The sequence below is a fragment of the Schistocerca gregaria genome, chromosome 1, assembly GCF_023897955.1.
Source record: "Schistocerca gregaria isolate iqSchGreg1 chromosome 1, iqSchGreg1.2, whole genome shotgun sequence".
Classification (NCBI taxonomy): Eukaryota; Metazoa; Arthropoda; class Insecta; order Orthoptera; family Acrididae; genus Schistocerca; species Schistocerca gregaria.
In genome coordinates, this window is record NC_064920.1 from 618,624,400 (window position 1) to 618,650,150 (window position 25,751).

General features: G+C 41.6%; 1 protein-coding gene across 1 annotated transcript in view; it reads right to left on the reverse strand.

The window, feature by feature from the left end:
• Nucleotides 1-25,751, reverse strand: part of LOC126359149 (ubiquitin domain-containing protein 1) — a 59,674-nt gene that overhangs the window by 22,562 nt on the left and 11,361 nt on the right. The window contains exon 4 of the mRNA XM_050007607.1: nucleotides 2,140-2,258. Within this exon, the coding sequence (XP_049863564.1) occupies nucleotides 2,140-2,258 (119 nt within the window). The remainder of the gene's footprint in view (nucleotides 1-2,139; nucleotides 2,259-25,751) is intronic.

Below are 25,751 nucleotides of genomic sequence, written 5' to 3' on the forward strand. Positions count from 1 at the left end.
GTGCAACTGGGAGAGTCGTTGATTCTTTAGCTTCATTCTATTTATGTTTAGTAGACATAGACTGAGACGAAGATGATTGGTTCATTGCGAAAAAATACCCCATGATTTCTAGTGCGTCAGACAGTGGGCTCTTTCCAACTGGAAGCCCCCTTAGAGGGGGGCTCATGTGCCTTATGTGGTTGTTCACAACTCAGGTCACACCTCCTGAACTCTAGACAGAAGGATTAATTGTCAATTTGGAAGGCAACAGCTCAGGCAGTCACCCTTCCCTGGGCCTGACCTACACCAAGGGATACGCACAAATCCTACCTGTCAAGCTGGGGCTGGGAGGAGATTAGTGTTTAACATCCTGTCGACAACGAGGTCATTAGAGACGGAGCGCAAGCTCGGATTAGGGAAGGGTGGGGAAGGAAATCGGCTGTGCCCTTTCAAAGGAACCATCCCAGCATTTGCCTGAAATGATTTAGGAAAATCATGGAAAACCTAAATCAGGATGCTCGGAGACGGAATTGAACCATCATCCTTCCGTATGCGAGTCCAGTGTGCTAATCACTGCGCCACCTGGCTTGGTCCCGGGGCTGGGAATTTTATATTACCCAATCACCTGTTACATGTTAAACGTGTGGGCTGGCCTTCAGAAGTGCACAGGGAGGAGCTAGAAACAGGGAGGAAGAAGAAACAAAGAGACCCGAAACACTGAAGCGGAAGAGAGCAGGAAATGGAGAACGAAGCAAGAAGGAAAAACAGACAAGGTATTGTTTCAATAACGGGCTACTGAAAATAGCCAAGACACGTTCCCCAAGGGATGGGAAAAAGAATAGCTGAACGACAGATGTGCAGCATGTAAAAGGAAGAGTTGCTGCAATGGCTGGGTCTTGTGGTGGTAGCCAAGCATGAACTTGCCAAAGATTTGGTGTTGAGGTGCGGGGGTGGGGGGGTGGGGGCGGGGGGGGGGGGGGGGGGGGGAGGTAGTGAAGCAGCTATGTTATGTATTGCCTCTGCAGCAATTTATGGACAGCATTCTATGTGACAGGTAAACAAGTGTCTGCTCACATGAATGTCCACTGTTACAACTGTGGCCAACTACAAACTTGACCATCAGTTGCCAACCAAACATGATGCACACCACTACACAAATTTCTTTTACAGTTGCTTTACTAGGTGTGGCCTTTGGATATTCCTAGCATGAGGAATTGGACCCCCCCCCCCCCCCCTCCAGCTTACACTTTTTCACCTTACCTTTTATCTTCCATCATTGTCCACACCACTCCTTACCTGCCTGGACGGTGTACTGTTTTCTCACACCTCTCTTCCTCCACTCCTATATGATCTCTCTCTCTCTCTCTCTCTCTCTCTCTCTCTCTCTCTCTCTCTCTCTCTCTCTCTCTCTCTCTCCCTCCCTCCACAAGTTTCCTCTTCTCTCTCCTCTCCTCTCCTCTCCCCCCAACCTGTATTTTCTCACTTGTGCTTCTTTCTCTTTCTACAACACTTCCCTATACCCGAAAAACTCCCTTTCCAAGACAAAGCAAATGGTCTCAATTATTAAAATGTCACTGCAGCAGTCTGTGTTGGGTGTCTATGTGACAGCGTGTGTGAATGGGTGTACTTTCTCCTAGAAAAAGAGCCCGAGCTCAAAGCCTCTTGAACATTGTTTTCTGTTACATTTATCTATCTGTCGCACATCAGCCTGATATAAATGGGTGGTTGCCTTTCCCTTATTTAAGGTACTGTTCTACCCATCAACTTCCAATACTGCTGTAATTTGTAGTGTTTTTCTAAGATGTCACCATGTAAGTCTTATGTAACACATTTGCTCTCAAAACATTTCTTATCACAACATCAAATTGGGTTTAGCACAACATAAATTTACAGGATTTTTCTGGCAAAGAAAACTTTTCATGGTTCCATAGAAGGCTTAGTGAAGATATTACATGCCACCTACATTTCTTTAGGAAATGTACGTGTAAATAAAGAATTAATTTTTAGATACGCTAGGAACTTGAGATCTCAATTCACATAAAATATAACAGCCATTAAGAATCAAAATGGAAAAACTATTAGATACAAACTAGTTTTGAAAGAAATAACAGCATTTCTTTGCAGAATGTTATTGAACATTAAAAACAACGATAAACATACCTGCAATTTTCTTTTTGCCATTCCAATAGTATCTCTTGTCGACACTGTAAGTTTGACATCAGTGCATGTAGAAGACAACCTTAGCTTCAAAATCATTTCCAAGCCTCCATCAACTGGTTCTGTTAAAAATTAAAGTTGGATTATAACTTGACATACAGAAAAAAAAGGAAAATTTATAGAATGACTCACCAGTAATTACCTTCAGGAGGCAAAATTTTAAGTAATGCCAATGCTTTTTGACAGTACTTCGTACTTCACCACCTAAGGATATGTACTGACCAGCTATTCTGTCTCCTTGCACGAGATAAAAGTTCCACAAATTTGACAATGCTATAAAGCTCACAAGACATCACTTTTGTTGGAACAAAACTTGTTCTTCACTTCAGTTTTAAAATGTTATGTGCACAATAATTAATGTGAACTACTGTCACTTTAAACAGCAGAGACATACATGTAGCTAGCTGCTCAATATGGCCACTGACTTTCCCTTCGTGGCAAGCCAGCACTAGGTCATAGAGGTATTGCTCATTGGCTAACATTCATGATGTCATAGAAAAGGCAGCTTGGTTGTTAAATACAAACCAACAGATATCTCTGAAGTAGCCATTCTAGCAAGTAAAGTAGCAACTCATTACACCTTCAAGTAGTACTTGCATTGCAATTTTGGAAGCTACTGCTGCCTTTTATTATCTGTTAACTGAGAACCTGCTACATTCATTCTCATGACTTTTAAAAATCTCTGATTACTTTTCCTTTTAATTTTTCAAAGGTTGCACTGTTGAATCTCAAAGACTCTGTCTTCTCAGTAATCCCATGTTACTGGAGTACTTTTCTTACTTAAATAGCATCCACAAACTGGGCACATTGACTCATTCACAGATGTCTTTCTCATGCACTGAAAACACGATGCTTCAAATAAAATGCATAATGAAACTTCTATGACAAACTCCACTCTGATGGCAATGAGAAGTTTTGTGGATCCATTTAATATGGGATGCACATCTTTGAAAACTTACAAAACTCTTTCAACACTTTTCTAAAAATTATTTTTGAATATTACTGTTACAAAGTACCACAGTAACGTGATCAAACTGCAAAGACTGCAGAGACATCCAGCAGTTTGCACTTAATGACCATGCTGCCTTTCGTATGAAGTTAACCAATATGTTAAACAAAATGCCCTGCGGGGGCATACTGTCCACATTTGCAAAGCATTGCACCTCTCTGCAGTGTATGCTTCAAGGTTGATGCCAGTTGCTGTGCAGTGCTAAGGCAGTACCATCATGCTCCTACAGCCAAATAACAGTCCTCTCCTTCTGGTGTCACACATGGTCGGCCCTCTACTGGTCTTTGGAATACAGTTTCGGTCTCTATAAACTGTCACAACATCCAAGCAGCAACAGAACGATTCACATTAAGCTGGAAAGCCACATCAGTTTACGAGTGTCCAGCTTCCATTTTTCCTATAGCACCCCACCACAGGGTGTCTGGTAGGTGTCTTGTCTGTGCCATAGTGCACCGTCTGTGACTGTGTACACATCGATTGTGGACGTGAAACTGCCCGGAAAAAACACTATCCCATATGATATGTGCCCTGACATCACTGATGGCGCGGTTGTCCATTTGAGGCATGCATGGCTAGCGTTCATGACATTTATTGTTTGTCATCTTCTATTAGGGTACTGCTGCCTCGTTTTCTTATTCTATTTACTGGCGTCACTAACTTCCTGCCTCACTTGCGTGTGAGCGGCAGCAGCAGCAGCGCATATCGATAAGTGCACTGCTGTACCATTTCTGGAGCGACTGATAGTATTTCCGGGTCGTTTTATGTCTGGCAGTCAGTTGGAAACTGACCAGCAGTGCAGTTGGGACACAGCAGCAGAAATTGGGGATGGAGTGACAGTGAGGCACCGACAGCCTGTGCCCGCTGACTGCTGGCGACAGACATGAACTGTCCGACGGAGGGAGATTGGAGCCGGATGACTGTTGGTTGGTAGTTCGGTTGGTCGCCTCATCAGCCGACGAATATCTGGTCCTTTCACTGTTTCCGGGCCTGGACAGTTGGTCGGTTGGCGGGGTCCACGCGCTGCCTGAGTGTGAAGTGCTGTTCCCAATGCTATGAGGTCTGTGGCTCACCAATCCCGAACACGAAAGTTGAGTCTTTACTTAATCTATCAACCAGCTCCAACTTTTCACATTGCATCGTTTGAATTTCGTCGTGGGCTGTTGAGACATTCCCATGAGCAACGTGTGATTTCAAGCTGGTGAAATTCTAGCCACCCTCCTGTGGAGTTTGATTATTTTGGAATTGAAGTGCACCAGTGGAATATTCTGCCTTGTGGCCATTAACGTTCCAGTTACCTGCCCTTGCCGTTGACGTAAATTCAGGCAGCGTATTTTCCTCGTCGTGTTGTGGCTGTCCAGCATGACGTGTAGTTTGACAGCCGAATGCATAATTTGTTGTGGCCACCGATACCTTCTCCTTTGTTCCATTGAGCTCCCTGTTGTGTGCTGGTCGGGTGGAGCGGAAGTTATCCTGTCACTTGGTCTGTTGACTGTCTATTGGCTGGGTTGCTGTCGGATTGAAGATTGTTGGGCCGACTGCCTGTCTCACCTAAGTGAGCATTAATGTTTGAATTCCAGGCCGACCCTTGGAAACCTCTGACATTTGATGTATTGCCTTTTCTTATTTGTCCTTGCTGTGTATGTATGACTTCTAGCCAATTTTAAATTAAAGTTGTTGTGCCCTTGAGGCATGAGATTGAATGGCGCATTTAGTCAGGGATTAAGTTCTAAAATTAATGTTTGGCTAGCTATGTTTTTAATGTTTTCTTTACTCTAGTAATGTTTATCAAATGAATAAAGTAGTATGTTCGAGTGCAACTGACAGCCACTCCTTTTGTCCCCTTTCCACAAATTAAACTATCTGTTCTGTCCTGTACTGTCCTGTGGGTATAGCAGGGGATCTCACCTTTGACTGGAATGCCATATTTTGTTCATAATACGATTGTAGGAACATCTGTTGACAGTTTGTATGATTATATCATGAATTGGACACAGGACGGAGAAACAGTAATTTTTTTGCTTTAATTTTGGACAACAGTGAATACAAAAAAAGGGCCAAAGTTATGTTAAAGAATACATTTCTTGGTCTATGTTATTAAAGGGTGCGAAAGAAACTCAGATGACATATTAAGTGACTAAGTGTTGCGCACAATCATAAACAAGATGTGGGAGTGACTCATCTCCACAGTAGACACACTACACTGATCAGTCATAATCAGTCCAGTTACGCTACTCATCAATGTACGTCTTGCACTTCTTTGGAAGACTAGAATTCCAAAAATCCAACTAATCACTTTAGCCTTTTCGGCAAAGCTTTTGCTGGAGATCCAGCAGCATCTAACAATGTTGGCAATGTTTTTTACATATAAAAATTATTAAGACTGAATTAACGACAAACTTCTGAGAAAGACAAGCAAAATAAAAGTAGTTTTCTTTTATTTACAATAATGGTACACATTTTCCATGAGACTTAACAACTATCATTTAAACTGTGGTACTGTATAGCAATTTGTGTAGCTGCAATAATGGGTTGGATCTAAAATCATTCATTCAATACATTCATAGGTTGTGTTTCAAAGACCAAAACAAAGGATGGCTTTGAAGGACATGGAACGAGACATTAACATTCACATACATGCTCCACAAACTACTGTTTAGTGTAAGGCAGAGAGTACTTCATGTGAATATTAACAACTTTCTCCTATTACAACTCTCTGTCGAGCAAGGGTAATGGGTGTCTACATACCTTTTTACACAATCTACACTCTCTTAATGAAAACATGATTCCCATGCAGAATATATTATAGTGGCATGTGTCTGTGTATGATTTGGGATCTTACTGGTGCCCAACAGCGAGGTTAAACATCGATTAAAACAAACGAATGTGGATAAGAATGAAAACTGTCGTACACGCATGCACACAAAATGACCACACAATGATTATCACAGAGGAACTCTCATATGCACTAAAACCAATGGGGAGGCAAGACAGCTAATCAAGAAATTGAAACAGAGGGGGAAAAAAACCACGAAAGAGCTAAAAGAACAGCACAGGGAAATGTGACTGGCTAACCACTTCATTATAGTGGCAACAAAACTGTTACACAATCTTTATTGACTACCAGTTTCCTTATAAAGAGGAACTAGAATTTTTTTATTTCAATTATTCCCATTTAATATCCCTGGGCATCTACAGCAAATTTTTTACTGGCCATACTGACCACAAGATATCCTAGCTGCATTTCTTTGAATTAATTTGATGTTCACTATCATATCTACACTCCATTGTTCTTCGAGAAAAGAGTTTAAGAGTGTTTGCGGTTAATTAAAAAAACTATCAACATAATCATCTCATGCACCTTACATCTGCACAGAAAATACACGAGATCTTTTTCCAATGCATTTTCAATCAAAACACATGTACATCTAAAAACGGTTCTATTTTATGTTGCTACAAAATAAATTACTGATTGTAGCCATTCACTGTGAGTCTTATGAAAAACTTTTTCCATAGTGCACTATGTTATCAAAGTTATGAAAAAGACTCTTGTTCCTTTTCATTTAGTAGGTTTCAACACTCATCAAGTATATTTATTTAGTTGCCACATATGCTCATACAAATCTTCTAATTTTAGTATGCAACTGCTCTATCCTGTCTCCAGAGTGGTGATTTTTCCAAAGAAATCTTTGCTTCCCACAAAGGTAGTATGACACTTTGATGTGTGGTTGTTTACACCCACACATTGTAAAAGAAAACTGTTAATGTTGGGTTGAAAGATGACAGTTACTTTCAGTTATTTCATGCTAATAAAGCAGACAAAATATACATTATTTCCTGTAAATGTATGGGAAATGAAGACACTGTACTTGCTACGATTACAAGCTTTCCTTGAAAGTGAATGATGGCTGTGGTGGTCCAGATTGGGTCACAAACAAATTCTGTAATCCGAACTCTCATTCAGCCTGATCTGACCTCTCTCTCCTATCTTGCGGTCATTGGGCTGGCACATTAGCCAACTAACTGAAACATTCTAAGGATTCGTTCAGCTAAGGAAATCTAAATGAACAACTTGTCTACATAGAGCAATCAATGAATTTATCCTGTAGAAGAAATAATTTTGCATACCTGATTTTCTCTGAAAATTTATATAATATCCACATATAATGCACAATCACATAAAAAAAAGGAATAGAGAACATGTAAAAATGAACAGTTCCCAACAGGGAATGATCACTAGTGAACTAGTTCCCAAAGATGAACAAGTTTGCCCACCTCTGGTGCTTTGCACATTCTTTAATTATTGTTGTGCAAAACCCAACACAGAGAAGTGCTGATGAGGCCAAAAGAACAGTTATACAGGGTACGTTCCGAAAGTAATGCAATTGAATTTCCCGCGCCGCTCCTAGTAGTAGGAGTGGGAGCGGGCCACATGGAGTAGGTGGGGGGGGACGTTAAGCTTTGCCGCGAAACCGGTTTCAGTGCTCCCCGAGCTGTGGAAGCGGCAGGATGTCTGTTATTGTAAACCTCTGCGCGCCGACCGTGTCACGGAAAAAATGGAATCGACGATCGAGCAACGTTACGCGATTAAGTTTTGTGCTAAACTGAACAAATCTTTTGAGGAGACTTACAAAATGATTCGTGAGGCTTACGGGGACTCTGCTCTGTCCTACTCACAAGTTTCGAGGTGGTTAAAGGCCTTTAAGGAAGGCCGGGAAGAGGTTCACGATGAACAACGCTCTGGGCGGCCGTCAACCAGCAAAACCGACAACAATGTGGCTCGTGTGCGACAACTGTTGGACTCTGACCGTCGATTGAGTTATCAGGATGGTTGCCAATGAACTGAACTTGTCGTCTACTGTTGTTTTTCGCATTGTTACTGAAGATTTAGCGATGAGGAAAGTGTGCGCCAAGCTCGTGCCCAAGGTGTTGTCAGACGACGAAAAGACCAACCGAGCGGAAATTTCAAAGTGAACTTTTGCAACGTGTTGAAATTGAACCTGATTATTTGGACAACGTCATCACTGGTGATGAAACCTGGGTTTTTGAATACAACCCAGAAACAAAACGCCAAAGCTCTGAGTGGCACACTGATCAGTCCCCCAAGCCCAAAAAGGCAAGAATGAGCAAATCAAAAGTGAAAACAATGCTCATTGTCTTTTTCGACAGCAAAGGAGTGGTCCATAAGGAGTTTGTTCCTCAAGGACAGACAGTTAACGCTGCCTACTACGTGGATGTGCTGGAAAGACTCCGCAAAAGGGTCGTCAGGACGAGAAAGGACATCTCCGCTACCTGGCAACTCCATCACGACAACGCGCCTTGCCACAACGCGCTACGAGTCCGCGAGTTCCTGGCCAAACACCAGGTGCCAACGCTGCCCCCCCCCCCCCCCCCTATAGTCCTGACCTCGCCCCAGCTGACTTCTTTTTGTTTCCTAGGATTAAGTCAGCCCTGAAAGGAACCCGTTTTTCGTCCATAGACGAGATCCAATCCGCCGTGACGAAGACCTTGCGAGAGGTCCCAGAAGACGCCTTAGAGGGCGCGTACTGGTCATGGCAGAGTCGCTGGAAAAAATGTGTAGAGGCCCAAGGACAGTACTTTGAAGAATTTTAAGTGTTTGTGCAAATCTGTTCAATAAATTACTTTAAAGAAAAATAATTGCATTACTTTCGGAACGCACCCTGTATTTTTCAAAAAGAGTTTAGGAGCTAAGGAACCATAATCCTGGACGTGAATCGATTGTCAACCTAGACAAATACTGATCTGAAGCGTGTTTAGTTAAAAGTAATGGTACATTAACTTATGGGAATCCAGATAACTGCTGTACCTAATGCTCCACCAGTTGGTTCTGTAAAGTTTATGTAACCCAGCTATGTTGGTGCTGTGTGAGTGCATCTTTTCAGAAAGAGGTAAAAAAAATAAATAGTAAATTTCATTTATAAATCACAACAGTGACAGATTCCTGTACTTTGACTTAAATATTACAATGCTGATTGTAAATAACAGTTAAAAATAACTTCACAGGTTAGAAACTTAATTTCAGTTGTGTTCCTTTATATTTTGTTTTCAAAGAAAATTGTGGCAAGAAACAAAAATGAGTTATTTTCATAATTTGCAATTTGACAAAAATAGTCAGAATTTTGTTCTGGTATTTTTAATTTTTTACTGGAAACAAAATGGACTATCAGAAATCTTTAACAAAGAGGAATGTAACAGAAAATCTTTAATCTTCTTTCCATGCTCTCCCCAAACAGGTTAAAATTAGGCAAAAAATAGAGGTACAGTGACCTTGGAGTAAAAAGATAACATACCTTCCTTTCATTTACTTTCATAAGTGACGGTGAGTGATGAGCCATGAAAAAGAGCTAACTCATTCTAGAGAGTAAGTTGTTTTGATCTGATCCCTGAAAGGTGCAATAGCTATTTCCTTTACTATCCTGGAATCCTTCCAACAAATTAAGTTTTCTACTTGCCTTGCTTACAACTGATTTAATGTGTTCATTCCATTTAGGACTGCTTCTAAATATTTATTACTCCTAATTATTGAAATCATATGACAGGCTCTAGAATCTTTTGCTCTGTTACTGCCAACATCTTTTTCACTGTTACGAGTACTCTCTTGTATTTACCCACATTTAAAGACAACTATCATTCATTAGAACAAATGTTGTTTTGTATTTCCTTATGATAATTCAGAAACTATACTTTCCTGCAGATAGCAGCATCGTCAACTACAAGTTAAATAGTGTAGCTGAGCTTATGTGATAAACTGTTTACACATATTAAGAACATGGTCTTTGTATGCTTCTTTGGGCCCATCCAATCTATGTTTATAATTTCCCAATTGATGTGTGTGTATTTATAGCTATGTATCTATCTATAACATGTGTCTTATGAGTCTAAGTTCACATAAAAAGTGAAAATTGTGTAAGAACCATCATACCTTGTACAATTCCTTTCTTTTTGATAAATTATTGTCAGTTTTGTTTGGTTCTTGCTAAGTTTGTCTTCTATGAGTTTCTTTTGAGAGAATGCCTTCCGCATTAACATGTAGTTGTTTCTCAGCAAATTCAACCAATTTTGTAGTGCAGAATCGCTTTTTAATTTGTTAGCTCTCCTTTCATATTAAAAACCCACATTAGTGTCTTCTAATGATATATACGGTCATTTACCACTTTCTGTAACTCTTATCATAACGTGAGCAAGTGAGTATGCCTGTGTTAAGACCTATGTTCCCACTATGACCATTAACAACGTCCTATCCCAAAGATGTCTTTTATTTAATTTTAGGGACAACACAAAAACTCTGAAAGCAAAACTTTCAAGAGTTCAAAAACATAGCCAGATTCATCATTTCAAGGATACCACCATAATTGAACAAGCTGAGCGAGCGAGGTGGCGCAGTGGTTAGCACACTGTATTTGTGTCCGGGAGTACGAAAGTTCAATCCCGCGTATGGCCATCCTGATTTAGGTTTTCCGTGATTTCCCTCAACCGCTTCAGGCATGTGGCAGGATGGTTCCTTTGAAAGGGCATGGCCAAATTCCTTCCCCTCCCTGTCTAATCTGATAAGACTTATGACCTCGCAGTTTGGTCTCTTTCCCCCCCCCCCCCCCCCCCCAAATCAAACCAACACATTGACAGTGAAGTGTACCGTATTCCTTGAATTAAGAGCTATGTAACTTGTCATTGTAGACCTGAATATTTTGAGCCACGTCCATGGGTTTTGGTAAGACACGCTCTTCCTCGGTATTGAGTGTATCTTTCTACGTTGTATGCATGTCAAAAAGTATTACAAATATGCTAACATCATTGTACTGTTATATACAATTGTGGAAATGAGAGGATACACGAGGATGAGACTTCTACTTGCAGGCGGTCTACTGCTCTATGACAGTGTAAAGATGGCCACCAAGTTTACTGTCTCTATCCTACAGGCAGATCAGACTAACTATTTCATGGTCACTAATGTTTCAAGTTTAATTAGGTACAGTTTTCTTATATTTTCCTACCCAGCATTTTAGTTTTACTTTCTTATTCCACAGTGGTGTATCTACATGTTGTCGTGGCCTTACTTCTGTGGAGTTTCTTTGAATATTGTTCACAATGCTTTTAAACTGATTTTCTTACTCTTTTAAGGATCAAGGTGCTGTTGCATGGTACTCTTTACAACAAAAACAACAACTACAACACAGAGATAAAGAAGTATGCACGACTTTGGGAAAGGTAGACACCACATGGCAGAAAATTACAGATACTTCTGAAGAATAGAAAGTACCTGTGTGAATATGAAGAGCCCTGATTGGAAGCCAGTACTAAGCAAAGAAGGGGAGGCATATAGGTGGAAGGAATGGGTAGACGACTTGTACAATGGTAATTAACTTCAAGACAATGTTTTAAAAAAGGAATAGGAATTAAATGAATAAGAGAGGAGATACAATACTTGCAAGAAGAATTTGACAGAGCACTATGTCGTAATAAGGCACCTGAGTTTGGTAACATTGTCACAGATTCATTAAACAATGGAAAATCCAGGACGGAATGTAACAATATTATGAAAAGGGAAGTTGCCACTCACCATATAGCAGGGATGCTGAGTCCTGAGTTGCAGATAGGCATAAAAAAAGATTGTCACAAGTAAAGCTTTCAGTCCACACACACACACACACACACACACACACACACACACACACACACACACACACACACACACAAAACCTGCAGTCTCAGGCAACTGTAGCTACACTGTGAGCAGCAGCAGCAGCATCAGCAGCAGCAGCAGCAGCAGCAGCACCAGTGCGTGATAGGAGTGGCGACTGGGTGGGGGTACGGAGGAGGCTGGGGTGGGAAAGGGGAGGAATAGTAGGGTAGGGGTGGTGGATAGTGCAGTGCTGCTGGGGAGCACACAGAGACGAGGTGGAGAGAAGATAAAACAGCTATGTGCAGTTGGGAGGTCAGACAGAGGGCAGGGGAGAGGGGGGTAGTGGAAAAGGAGAGAAGTAAAAAGACTGGGTGCAATGGTGGAATGACAGCTGTATAGTGCTGGAATGGAAACAGGCGGGCTGGATGGGTGGGGACAATGATTAACTAAGGTTGAAACCAGGAGAATTATGGGAGTGTAGGATATATTGCAAGCCAAATGTCTACCTGCTCAATTCAGAAAGGATAGTGTTGGTGGGAAGGATTCACATGGCACAGGCTGTAAAGCTGTCTTTGAAACGTAGGATGTCATGTTTAGCAGCATGCTCAGCAATCGGGTGGTCCAGTTGTTTCTTGGCCACAGTATGTCAGTGGTCGTACATGTGGATAGACAGCTTGTTGTTGTCATGCCCATGTATAATGAAGCACCTTGTAGATCACATGATTGGTTTCACAGGTAGCCCATCTTTTGATGAGATATGTGATGTTTGTGACCAGACTGGAGTAGGTGGTGGTGGGAGGATGTATGGGATAGGTCTTGCATCTAGGTCTATTACAGGGGTATGAGCCATGAGGTAAGGGGTTAGGAACAGGGGTTGTATAGGGATGGACGAGTATACTCTGTAGGTTCAGCAGAAGGCAGAATACCACTGTGGGAGGGGTGGAAAGGATAGTGGGCAGGACATTTCTCATTTTAGGGCACAACAAGATGTAGTCGAAACCCTGGCACAGAATGTAATTTAGTTGCTCCAGTCCTGGGTGGTACTGAGGTACTGATGCAGCCATCTTTGAGGTGGAGGTCAACATCTAGGAAGGTGGCTTATAGGGTTGAGTAGGACCAGGTGAAGCAAATGGGAAAGAAGTTGTTGAGGTTCTGGATGAACTGGATAGGGTGTCCTAACCCTATATCCAGGTCACAAAGATGTCATCAATGAATCTGAATCAGTTGAGGGGTTTTGGATTCTGGGTGAATAGGAAGGATTTCTGTTGATGGCCCATGAATAGGTTGGCATATCATGGTGCCATGAAGATGCCTATAGTAGTACCTTGGATTTGTTTGTAAGTAATGCCTTCAAAGGAAAAGTAATTGTGGGTGAGGATATAGTTGGTCACGGACTCAACCAAAGACCAATGTTGCACCCTGCCTAACTCAGTTCACACCTCCATCCCCTGTTAACTTTCCAGAATTTCTTAACCTCAAACCTTGCCTCACCGTCATTCCCCAAACTGCTCAATACGCAAACCTACCTTACATCTGCAGAAAGAACAGCAGTCCACCATCTAAAAACTGATCCCGACCTTATAATCCTACCTGCAGACAAAGGCTCTACCACCATTGTTGTTCTGAACTGCTAGGATTACCTGGCAGAAGGACTCTGCTAGCAGTCACACACATTCATCTACAAATCTTGCCAAAGTGACCTCATTCCAGAAATCCAGCAGGATCTCCAGTCACTCCTCAAATCCTTAGGCCCATCCCAGAACTACTTCCCGGAGTCCAACACACTGTCCACCCCCACCACTCCCTGCACTCCTACCTACTACATGCCTCCTAAAGTTCATAAACCCCACTACCCAGTACACCTTATTGTGGCCTGTTACTGTGACCCCACTGAGAGAATCTCTGTTCTCTTAGACCAACATCTTCAACCTATTAGCTGGAACCTACCCTCCTACATAAAGATACCAACCATTTCTACCACCAACTCTCCACAGTTCCTGCCCATTACCATACTGTGCCCTGCTCATCACTATTGATGCCAGCTCTCTCTACAGTAACATCACTAATGCCCATGGCCTTACCACTATTTAACACTAAATTTTCCAACGCCCAACGGACTTCAAACCAACAACCTCCTTCCTAGTCACCATTACCAACTATATCCTTACCCACAAATACTTCTCCTTTGAAGACATTACTTACAAACAAATCTAAGGTACAGCTAAAGGCACCATCCTATGCCAACCTATTCATGGACCATCAACAGGAATCCTTCCTATACATCCAGAATCCAAAACCCAAAACCCCTCAACTGATTCAGATTCACTGATGACATCTTTGCGATCTGGATCGAAGGTGAGGAGGCCCTATCCACATTCCTCCATAACCTCAACAACTTCCTCATTTGCTTCACCCGGTCCTACTCAACCCAACAAGCCACCTTCCTAGATGTTTACCTCCACCTAAAAGATGGCTACATCATTACCTTCATCCATATCCAACCTACTAACCATCACCAATACCTCTACTTTGGCAGCTCTCACCCCTTCCATACAACCTAGCCACCCGTGGTTGTCATATCTGCAGTGACAAACGGTCCCTCTCGAAATATAGCGAGAGTCTCACTGAAGCCTTCACAGACCATAATTATCCTTCCAACCTTGTACAAAAACAAATCTCCCATGCCCTATCTTTCCGGTCTCCCACCACCTCCCAAAGTCCTACTGTCTGGCCACAGTGCAGCAAACCCCTTGTAACTCAGTACCACTCAGGACTGAAGCAACTGAATTATATTCTCAGCCAGGTTTTCAAATACCTCTTGTGCGTTGAAATGAGAAATGTCCTGCCCACTGTCCTTTCCTTCCCACCCCTCCCAGTGGTATTCTGCTGTCCACCGAACCTAATACAATATACTTGTCTATCCCTACACAACCCCAGCTCCAAACCCCTTACCTCATGCTCATAGTCCTGTAATATACCTAGATGCAAGATGTGTCCCATACATCCTCCCCCCCCCCCCCCCCCCACCACCACCACCTACTCCGATCTGGCCACAAACATCACCTATCACATCAAAGGGCTATCTGTGAAACCTGTCAAGAAAAAACTGGGCCACCGCATTGCTGAGCATGCTGTCAAACATGATGTTCTTCATTTCAATGATTGCTTCACAGCTTGTGCCATATGGATCCTTCCCATAAACACCAGCTCTTCTGAATTGTGCAGATGGGAAATTTCCCTGGAATATATCATATGTTCCCTTAACCCTCCCGGCCCCAACCTTCATTAGTCATTATCCTCAGCCATCCAGCCTCCCTGTTCCCATTCCAGCACTATATAGCCCTCATTCCACCATCACACACAGTATTTTTACTTCCCTTCTTTACCGCTACCCCCCCCCCCCCCCTCTGTCTAACCTCCTGACTGCACGTAGATGCCCTTTGCCCTACCCTCTCTCCACCTCGTCCCTGCATGCTCTCCAGCAACACTGCCCACCACTATCCTACTATCCCTCTCCCTCCCCGGCCCAGCATCCTCCTTATTCTCACCCAATCGCCACTCCCATATGCACTGGTGCTGCTCGCAGTGTGGCTACAATTGCCCGAGACTGCAGTCATGTGTGTGAGTTACAGTAGCGCACATGTGCATGTGTGCGTGAGAGAGAGAGAGAGAGAGAGAGAGAGAGAGAGAGAGAGACACAGAGAGAGACTACTTTTGACAAAGGCTTTATGGGCCAAAAGCTTTATTTGTGACAGTCTTTTTGCTGTGCCTATCTGCGACCCAACATCTTTGCTATTGATGAGTGGCAAACTTTCCTTTTAATAACATTGTCTAAGAATTATTGAAATCCTTGGGAGAGCCAGCCATGACAAAACTAGCAAAGTGATGTCACACAAAGGTGAATATGACCACCATTTAAAACAAATGAGATACAAAATGGAATGATACATAGTGTAACCAGTATCTACATACATCATGCAATATAAGTGAATTCGAACATGCCCCATGATATAAGCCTATAAAAATAACATGCTTCAGAGAAAACATGAACCTATCAACATGACTACCTTGTGCGAAGAAGAAATAGCCCATTAGGGCCATTAGGAGATGCTGATTCAAGTCATGTAATTTCCATTTCACTCACAGCCAAAGGTACCCGTGTAGAGCACATGTTAGCACCAGTTCACACTTCTGTGCTCTCTCATTATGAAATACAATCACAAGATTCACTACACCTGAACAGTTAATATCTATAAAATTCAAGAAGTTCAAGAGGAGACAGTGGCACAAATAATGTCATAGAAAAATGTTTAATAAAACCAACCTCAAAATAACGGAGGTGAAAATAAACCTCAGAACTTTAATGTCATGTACATTCTTTTTACACAGAACGGCAACAGAAGAAAAACAACAGTGATTGGCAACTTATAATTTGCACTGGAGTGAAAGTCATTACAGCAGACAAAACTCACAACAGCTGTACTGAATGGTGAATGAAGTATAAAATAGCTAATGGTAATGTAAAACAAATCTTTGACTAATGACAACAGTGTGTCTGTATCAATGTTCCATAGAATATTTATGGATGAATATTATATGGGACTCAGAAACCTTGCTTTTGATATTTACAGCTTTGGCACAAGAATCAACGACAAAATGAATGTGACTTCAACAAAGGAAAAGGTGCATAAGAAAAGAGCAACTACTTTTAATGGACTATATGAGAATATAATGAGCAGTGACATTCTCTTTTGAACTGCAGCAGGTGTGACCACTGACCAAGGATTCAATTCGACAAACATTTCATTCAAGGCAGTTAAGGTTTTACTGTTTGTGAACTGTCAATAATAAATCAGTGTAACTGTATTTTATATGAGGCTGGAAGAGTTTGCAGGGCATGGCACAGCAGAAATGGCTTCAGCATTGCATTTTTTTTTTAAAAAATATTGATTTTAAAAAGAAGGCTGTGGTAAAACTTTTCTGTGATGAGTGTGGGGTACAAAACAAGAACAATGTTGTGCTTCATAACCCTTATGTATTTTTTTGGAACACGACTGTTCTTTTAAAGAAATTAGTCTCACTTTCCCAGTTCAAAGACGGAGATACTTGAAGTAAAAAATCTTGGTGAAGTTCAGAGAGTGATAAACATGAAATCCCTATATAAAAGTCTATGAAATTTAGATTACACGAGTGAAATGAAATGTACTTTCATATACAAGTATGAAGCTATTGGAAACACTCATCACTGACATGGAGGCAACTAAATTCTACAGGTCCCAGCAAGATGTAAAAGGGCGGAAGTCTCTTTTGAAACATAGCAGGATCACTATGACCTGAAGAACTTCTCAGCCATACAATCTCAGATGACACGATGATATCGATCGTTTACAGCAAACTGTTTGTGGAGTACACTAGCGAACTCAAATAGACTTAAGTTGGCACAGATTCTTCACTGACGATATACCCATGTGGTTGAACACAGACTTAGAGGAAACTGTTTGTGATTGTTTAGAAGACGATTATGGTTTATAATTTTAAGTGTAAGAATTAACTTGAAGCATCATTCTAATAACAGGAAATGCCATCATTACATCACTGTATTCTGTCTCTGTGATTTGAAATATTTTAAATAATTATGAAGTAACAATAAAATCGACATTTGGGTAAAACACTGAAAAGGAATATCGATGTTACAGCTGACAGTTTATAATTTTTTCCACACAATATCACATACTAAAATTATTACAAATATGTGACATGTTATAGTGTAGCAAGAAGTGCGCAATAAGATGCAAGTTATTTTGATAAAACAAGGTATATGCTTTTGAAAATCATCCAAAACTGTACATGTCCAAATGGTTCATGCAATTGAGAACACGTCCATACTTCACGGACCTACTACGTTTACTCCACCCTCAAAACCACCCTCCCACCACCAAACAGAATCCAGAACCTAAACAGACTTGAAACACAGTCATGAAATTTTCCTCCAAAAGCCTTAGCCCCACAAAAGTATCTATCTTTTCGAAAGGCCTCACCTTAGGACTTGTACGAGACCACCTCTCCTCCTCAAGGTAGCTACTTTTTTGCCTCCAACACTACTAATCAGATTCAACCTAAGACCAATGCTGAACCCTGCCTGACTCAGTTCACTCCTCCATCAGACCAGGATCCATTCCCACCACCCCCAAATCACTCCCTGTTAGCTTCTCAGATTTTCTTAACCTCATTGTCATTCTCCATATCCCTCAACATGCAAATTAATCTTACATGTACAGAAAGAACTGCAGTCCACCATCTAAAACCTGATCCTGACCTTATAATCCTAGCTGCAGACAAAGGCCCCTCTACTGTTGTTTTGAACTGCAACAATTATGTGGCAGAATGACTCTGCTAGCTGTCAGATACATCCACCAACAAACTCTGCCACAGTGACACCATTCCAGAGATCTGGCAGGATTTTCAGTCTCTCCTCAAATCCTCAGGCACGTCCCAAGGCCTCTCCCCAGAGTCCATCTCTCTCACCCCTTACCCCTCCCCACACTCCTACCTTCTATAGGGATCCTGAAGTCCATGAGCTCAACTACCCGGACAACCCATTCTGGCCAATTACTGTGCCTTCACTAAGAGTAGGTGTGCTCTTGTAGACAAACACCTTCAGCCTATTACCTGCAATCTACCCTCCTATATAAAATATACCAACCATTACCCGGTTAAAAATACACTTGCTCCCGGGTGAAAACACGTATTTTCCATTTTTAGTGACAGTATATTTTCCCTTACCAATCCTTTGAATGGTTATGGTTTTATACACGGGAGTAGAATTTCCCAGCACTTTAGAAAACGAAACTCCAGGAAAAAGACATGTTTTGGAAATATCTTTGATGTGCAGCAACATGTAAGCTGCGTATTTTCATACAGGGTACGTTCCGAAAGTAATGCAATTGAATTTCCCGCGCCGCTCCTAGTAGTCGGAGTGGGAGCGGGCCACATGGAGTAGGTGGGGGGGACGCTAAGCTTTGCCGCGAAACCGGTTTCAGTGCTCTCCGAGCTGCGGAAGCGGCAGGACGTCTGTTATTGTAAACCTCTGCGCGCTGACCGTGTCACGGAAAAAATGGAATCGACGATCGAGCAACGTTACGCGATTAAGTTTTGTGCTAAACTGAACAAATCTTTTGAGGAGACTAACAAAATGATTCATGAGGCTTACGGGGACTCTGCTCTGTCCTACTCACAAGTTTCGAGGTGGTTAAAGGCCTTTAAGGAAGGCTGGGAAGAGGTTCACGACGAACAACGCTCTGGGCGGCCGTCAACCAGCAAAACCGACAACAATGTGGCTCGTGTGCGACAACTGTTGGACTCTGACCGTCGATTGAGTTATCAGGATGGTTGCCAATGAACTGAACTTGTCGTCTACTGTTGTTTTTCGCATTGTTACTGAAGATTTAGCGATGAGGAAAGTGTGCGCCAAGCTCGTGCCCAAGGTGTTGTCAGACGACGAAAAGACCAACCGAGCGGAAATTTCAAAGTGAACTTTTGCAACGTGTTGAAATTGAACCTGATTATTTGGACAACGTCATCACTGGTGATGAAACCTGAGTTTTTGAATACGACCCAGAAACAAAACGCCAAAGCTCTGAGTGGCACACTGATCAGTCCCCCAAGCCCAAAAAGGCAAGAATGAGCAAATCAAAAGTGAAAACAATGCTCATTGTCTTTTTCGACAGCAAAGGAGTGGTCCATAAGGAGTTTGTTCCTCAAGGACAGACAGTTAACGCTGCCTACTACGTGGATGTGCTGGAAAGACTCCGCAAAAGGGTCGTCAGGACGAGAAAGGACGTCTCCGCTACCTGGCAACTCCATCACGACAACGCGCCTTGCCACAACGCGCTACGAGTCCGCGAGTTCCTGGCCAAACACCAGGTGCCAACGCTACCCCACCCCCCCCCTATAGTCCTGACCTCGCCCCAGCTGACTTCTTTTTGTTTCCTAGGATTAAGTCAGCCCTGAAAGGAACCCGTTTTTCGTCCATAGACGAGATCCAATCCGCCGTGACGAAGACCTTGCGAGAGGTCCCAGAAGACGCCTTCCAGGGCGCGTACCGGTCATGGCAGAGTCGCTGGAAAAAATGTGTAGAGGCCCAAGTACAGTACTTTGAAGAATTTTAAGTGTTTGTGCAAATCTGTTCAATAAATTACTTTAAAAAAAAATAATTGCATTACTTTCGGAACGCACCCTGTATTACAAAATTATACATTGGAATTCCATCAAACACCGCATGTTACTTTCCAAATCATTGAAATCAAGATTGCGATGCGTGTTTGTAAGCCATTCATAGATCATGTCACGTGATCTCGCCAGCCGATGGCAGCGGATATTCAGAGCACAGGACACGTCATGTAGTCAACATCAACATCACTGTTGAGTAGCACGAACACACAAACAGGGAAATTAATAGTTTAAATTAATATACATAGTGTTGATACAATAAAAGCAAAGCTTTCACATATATTATTATAACGTTGATCTTTTCTCCGCGTGTTACTCTTAGGATATATCATACAAATGTGCCAGTAAAATTTTTAATGACATAAATGTCTGATCTTTAGGGTTTGAAATTCTTCTAAATGGTTCGTCATCAAAGAGTTGATTTTTAAATGAGAGTCAAACGCTCTGTGATTTAATAAATTTATGGTACCTTCTAGCACACAGTTCAACTTACATAAAAGGATATTTACTTTGAAAGTAAAGCTTCTCAAACCACCATTAGCAATATTTTACCGCAACCTGTTAGAAATAGGCTCTCGTTGCCAGAGAGCGCAAATAACAGGCGACACCGCGCTTGCGCAGCTATCATGATGTAGGAAGCCCGTATGTATGTACGTGTAAAATATTAAAAGATCATACATTATGGCATAAAAGAAACAAGACATCAGAGGATACTCCAAGAGCATCGGAATTTCGTGAACCATACTAAAATGTGCACATTTAAAGTGCATACTAAAATGTGCACATTTGTATGTCCAGATTCCCAATGAAGTAGACCTTGATCTGATATTAAGCTTTTCAGTGTGGTTTTTCAGGATGTAAATTTTCTTGGAGCACCAATACTGCATTATATCATGTTTGGTTCTTTATTACGGAAAAATGCCATATGTGCTAGAAGATGAAAATGTGCACTTGAAATGCAACAAACAGTTGAAACGAGCCAGTACTGTAGAATTAAACATTTCGTTTCAAATACATTGATTGCCTCTACGGAAAAAGTTTATAAAAGTCGAATTTCTTTAGCAAACAGACAAAAATAACTTCATTCTTCCGCAAGGCAATTAATGCTTGACTGTCAGAAAATTGGAAATAAAATAAAATCTGAAACTAATGACATACTTTAGCCTTCCGTAATTATGTGAATGCATTTTAATTCACTTCATAGCTCCCGGCCACAGATATCCGTTTGGTTTTCATTTGATGTGAGAGTAAATGAGGGGGAAACAGCAAAATCACTAAACGTAAACACGGGTCACATGGAGACTACCCGTTATAACTCAGACTGATCTGTGTATCAGCCCCGGTTCTATGATATTTGCAAACTGGGTCAATGCTAAAAAAATTGAATTTTCAAAAATATGTTCATCTTGAATTGCACATCTTTCTGAAAAGTCTGAAACATACGTGTTTGAGGAAATGTTAACACATATTATTTGGTCTTAAGTGTGCCAAACTGCAGTGCCACGCCTCTTCACAAAGCATTTTTCTATCGCACGTCAATGTATTTCGCTCTATGGGATTGAAACATGTATATTTTGTAATGGATTCCATCAAACTATATTCAGGACAGCGGAAATTGAAATGTCCTGTGGTGCCTCTCCTGCTCCAATATTAAAAATAAAAAAAAAAAAATACTCACAATTAATGGCGGATGGGATTATTTGTAATCGGGAGAACAAGAACTCTTCAAGAAATTTGCACTCTTTATTGCCTATTAGTTAATAACGTGCTGTTTTGTGTGATATAAAATTAAGTATAGGATACATAAAACCAATAAAGACAAGGGATAAGCAAGAAATTACACATTTCTTCAATCCTTAGCTCCAAGCATTTTTTCTCTCTAATCTTGCTACAGCTTTACATGGCGTGCATTCCTTTCTGCGGAAGAATCTATTACCTCATCAATGTTCATCAAATGTTTTGCTACATGAAAAATCGAAATGTCATTATCTAATACTGAAAAAGCTGTTAACATGAATAATACCCAAGACTGGTGTGGTTTCTTGATCTGATTACGTCTATTTTGTCACTGTCTGTTAACTAAAACAAAATAGGCCTTTCTAATATTGCAGCAATTTTGTAACACACACTGAATAAATGACACTGTTTTGGCACAAATGGTCATTTTTATAACACGACAAAATATAATTCATGAAGTACCAATATCAAATGCCTATTAGGCCAACTACAAGCAAAAAGCTTTATGTTAGGAAATAGTTTCACATTTCATTCATACGCACCAGTTTCTCCAGCACGAGATCGAAAAGTAGAATTACGAAATTTTTATATAAATTTGGAATCGTCTTATTCTTCCATAATTTGTGTTCTAACAAACAATCCTGTCATCACCAACTCTGTAGCTATTCCTGCCATTGTTAACATTTGTTCGCCGATTAACTTCACTAACCCTGCCAGAATCACAGGTTTAGTTATCCCACAATTATTTTCCATTTAGGCACTATTACGTGTTCGTACAACACATTTTCCATGTTATTTCCAAAATAGAACTTAAGTGTCTGCTAGTCGGGGACTGTACAACTCGTCCTTACTAGTATAGTGATCTGGCCAAAAATTTTCTGTCAAAATTTCATTTTCTTGGATACACCAAGCAGATAATACGTAATCTTTCTCACCTGTTATTCCTGTCAGTCGTTTATTTCCAGTCTGGTAGTCTGAATCTATAGATTTTGCTAGCAATTATAACAACACTGATCATTCGCAAACCCAATAAACCACATAATCAGACAGAGACTGCCATTCATTTGTTTGGCTTTACTCTGCTTAGCTTGTATAGCCCCGTCCCCTTTTGTCTGTGGAAAGTTTATTTTTCTTCAAGAATATGAATTTGGCACCCCCTTTTGCCGGTACCATCTAGCTGCTTGTTGTGACTGCTTGCACAGCCAACAACCACATTCCTGTAGCCAGAACCAGGAGAATCTACAACTCAAACGAGACTCAACTGCGCATGTGCACGAGACCGCTCGTAACTCTAAAACAAATCTAATGTAAACAGTTGTGACTTCACACTGATTGGACGTAATTTGTTGTTATGAAGCATTGCATAGTCTTCCTAAAGCCTTTGACACATTTTGCTGTTGGCAGACACTTGTATGAGCACTGTGTCGTCGTCGTATATGACTTATTTCCTTTGCAATTTCAGTTATTTTCGTTTTTTCTCTCGTTTATGTTTTATTGTTGAAGTATTATTCTGCAGTAGTGGGATACAGCAATATCCATTGTCAGAGTATCGGTTCTTACCAGTCAAAACTACAATAATTTAACTGAAAACTGAAACAATGAAAAATTCCCAGAATTCTAAAAAATTCCCGGGTTTTTCCCAGTTTCCTCCTGGATGACAAAATTCCCGGGTTTTCCCAGATCTCCCGGGTTGTGTACACCCTGTATGATAACACCTCCCTTTACACTTTTTTAACACTCCTAAAGCCCATGGCCTCACCACTATTGAACACTACCTTGCTCAATTCCCAACAGATTTCAAACCAACAACCTCCTTCCTTGTCACCATGACCAACTATATCCTCACCCACAATTACTTCTCCTTTGAAGGCATTAACAACAAACAAATCATGGCTATGGCTACAGGCACCTGCCTAGCACCATCCTATGCCAACCTATTTTCATGGGCCATCTAAGGGAATCCTTCCTAAACAAGAATCCTGAACTCATCACCCGATTCAGATTCATTGATGACATCTTCGTGATCAGGATCGATGGTGAGGACACCCTATCCACATTCCTCTAGAACCTCGAACACCTTCTCTGCCAATTGCTTCACCTGGTCCTATTCAACCCAACAAGCCACCTTCCTAGATGACCTCCACCTCAAAGATGGCTACATCAGTACTCCTGTCCATATCAAACCTACCAACCACCAGCAATACCTCCACTTCGACAGCTGCCTCATTCCATACCAAGAAGTCCCTTTCATACAGCCTAGCTGTCCATGACAGCTGTATCCCCCTCGTAAATATACTGAGGGTCTCACTGAGGTCTTCACAGACCTTAATTACCCTACCAACTTTGTACAAAAGCAGATCTCCCATGCCTTATCTCTCCAGTCACCCACTGCTCCCAAAGTCCCACCATCTGGCCATTACCCTTGTGACTCAGTCCCACCCAGGACTGAAGCAACTGAATTACATTCTCCACCAGGGTTTTGACTAAACCTTGCCATACCCTGAAATGAGCGATGTCCTACACACTATCCTTCTCACCCGTCCCACAGTGGTACTTTGCTGTCCAATGAACCCACACAATATCCTCGACCATCCCTGCACAACCCCTGCTCCCAACTCCTTGCCTCATGGCTCATATACCTGTTATAGACCTAGAGGCAAGACCTATCCCATACCACCTCCCACCACCACCACCACCACCACTGCCATAGTAACAAGCATTACTCACCCCATCAAGGGCAGAGATATCTGTGAAACCAGCCATGTAACCTACAAGCTAAGCTGCTTCATTCTAGGTGGGCATAACAACCAACAAGCTGTCTATCCGCATGAATGGCCATCAACAAACTGTGGCCAAGAAACAACTGGACCAAGCTGTTGCTGAGAATTCCACCCAACAAGACGTTCTTCATTTTAATGACTGCTTCACAGCCAGTGCTATCTGGAGCCTTCCCACCAACACCAGCTTTTCTGAATTGTGCAGGTGCGAACCCCCTGCAATATTTCTTACATTCTAATAACCCTCTTGGCCTTAACCTTCGTTAGTCAATGTCCTTGCCCATCTAGCCCCTTCCCTGTTCTCATTGCAATATGATATTTTCATTTATATGTATGCCTGAAACAAGTTTTATATTGATCGTGAAAAACTGCATTAAGGAAACATATCCATCTTTACGTGTCACCTCCTCAAAGGCATCTATGAGCCCTGAAACAACCCCCAACTTCAAGAAAAATGTAGTAATTACAATTGCAATACCAGCAGATGCTGACAGGCATTGATATTGCCATACTATCAGTTTTATCAGTCACTGTCACAGAATACTGTCGCGAATTAACACTGATGGAAAAAAATTGTAACACCAAAAGGTAATTAATGCAGAGTAATGAAATTTTGGGAATACATTTGTCTAGGTAACATACTTAGGTGATTAAAATTTCAAGGTCACAGATTAAGGTAAACATGAGACAAGCCACTGCAAATGTGACATTCTGGTACATTAATAACCAGGGTTAGCGCCAGAATGTTGAATGCAACTGTGCCTGTACTGTGTTGTACAGGTGCCAGATGTCAGTTTGTGAGACTGAGTGCCATGCCTGTTGCATTTGGCTGGTCAATACAGGGACGGTTAATGCTGTTTGTGGATGATGTTGGCAGTCTCGCCATACAATGTCCCATATGTGCTTGATTGGAGGCAGACCTGGTGATGAAGCAGGCCAAGGTAACACACCGACACTCTGCAGACCATGCTGGGTTACAACAGCAGTATGTGGGTGAGTGTTATCGTGTTGGCAAAAACCCCTGAAATAGTGTTCGTGAAGGGCAGCACAATAGGTCAAATCACCAGATTGATGTTCAAATTTGCAGCCAGGGTGCGTGGGATAACCACGAGTGTTCATGGTGTCGTATGAAATCACACCCCACACCTTAACTTCAGGTGTAGGT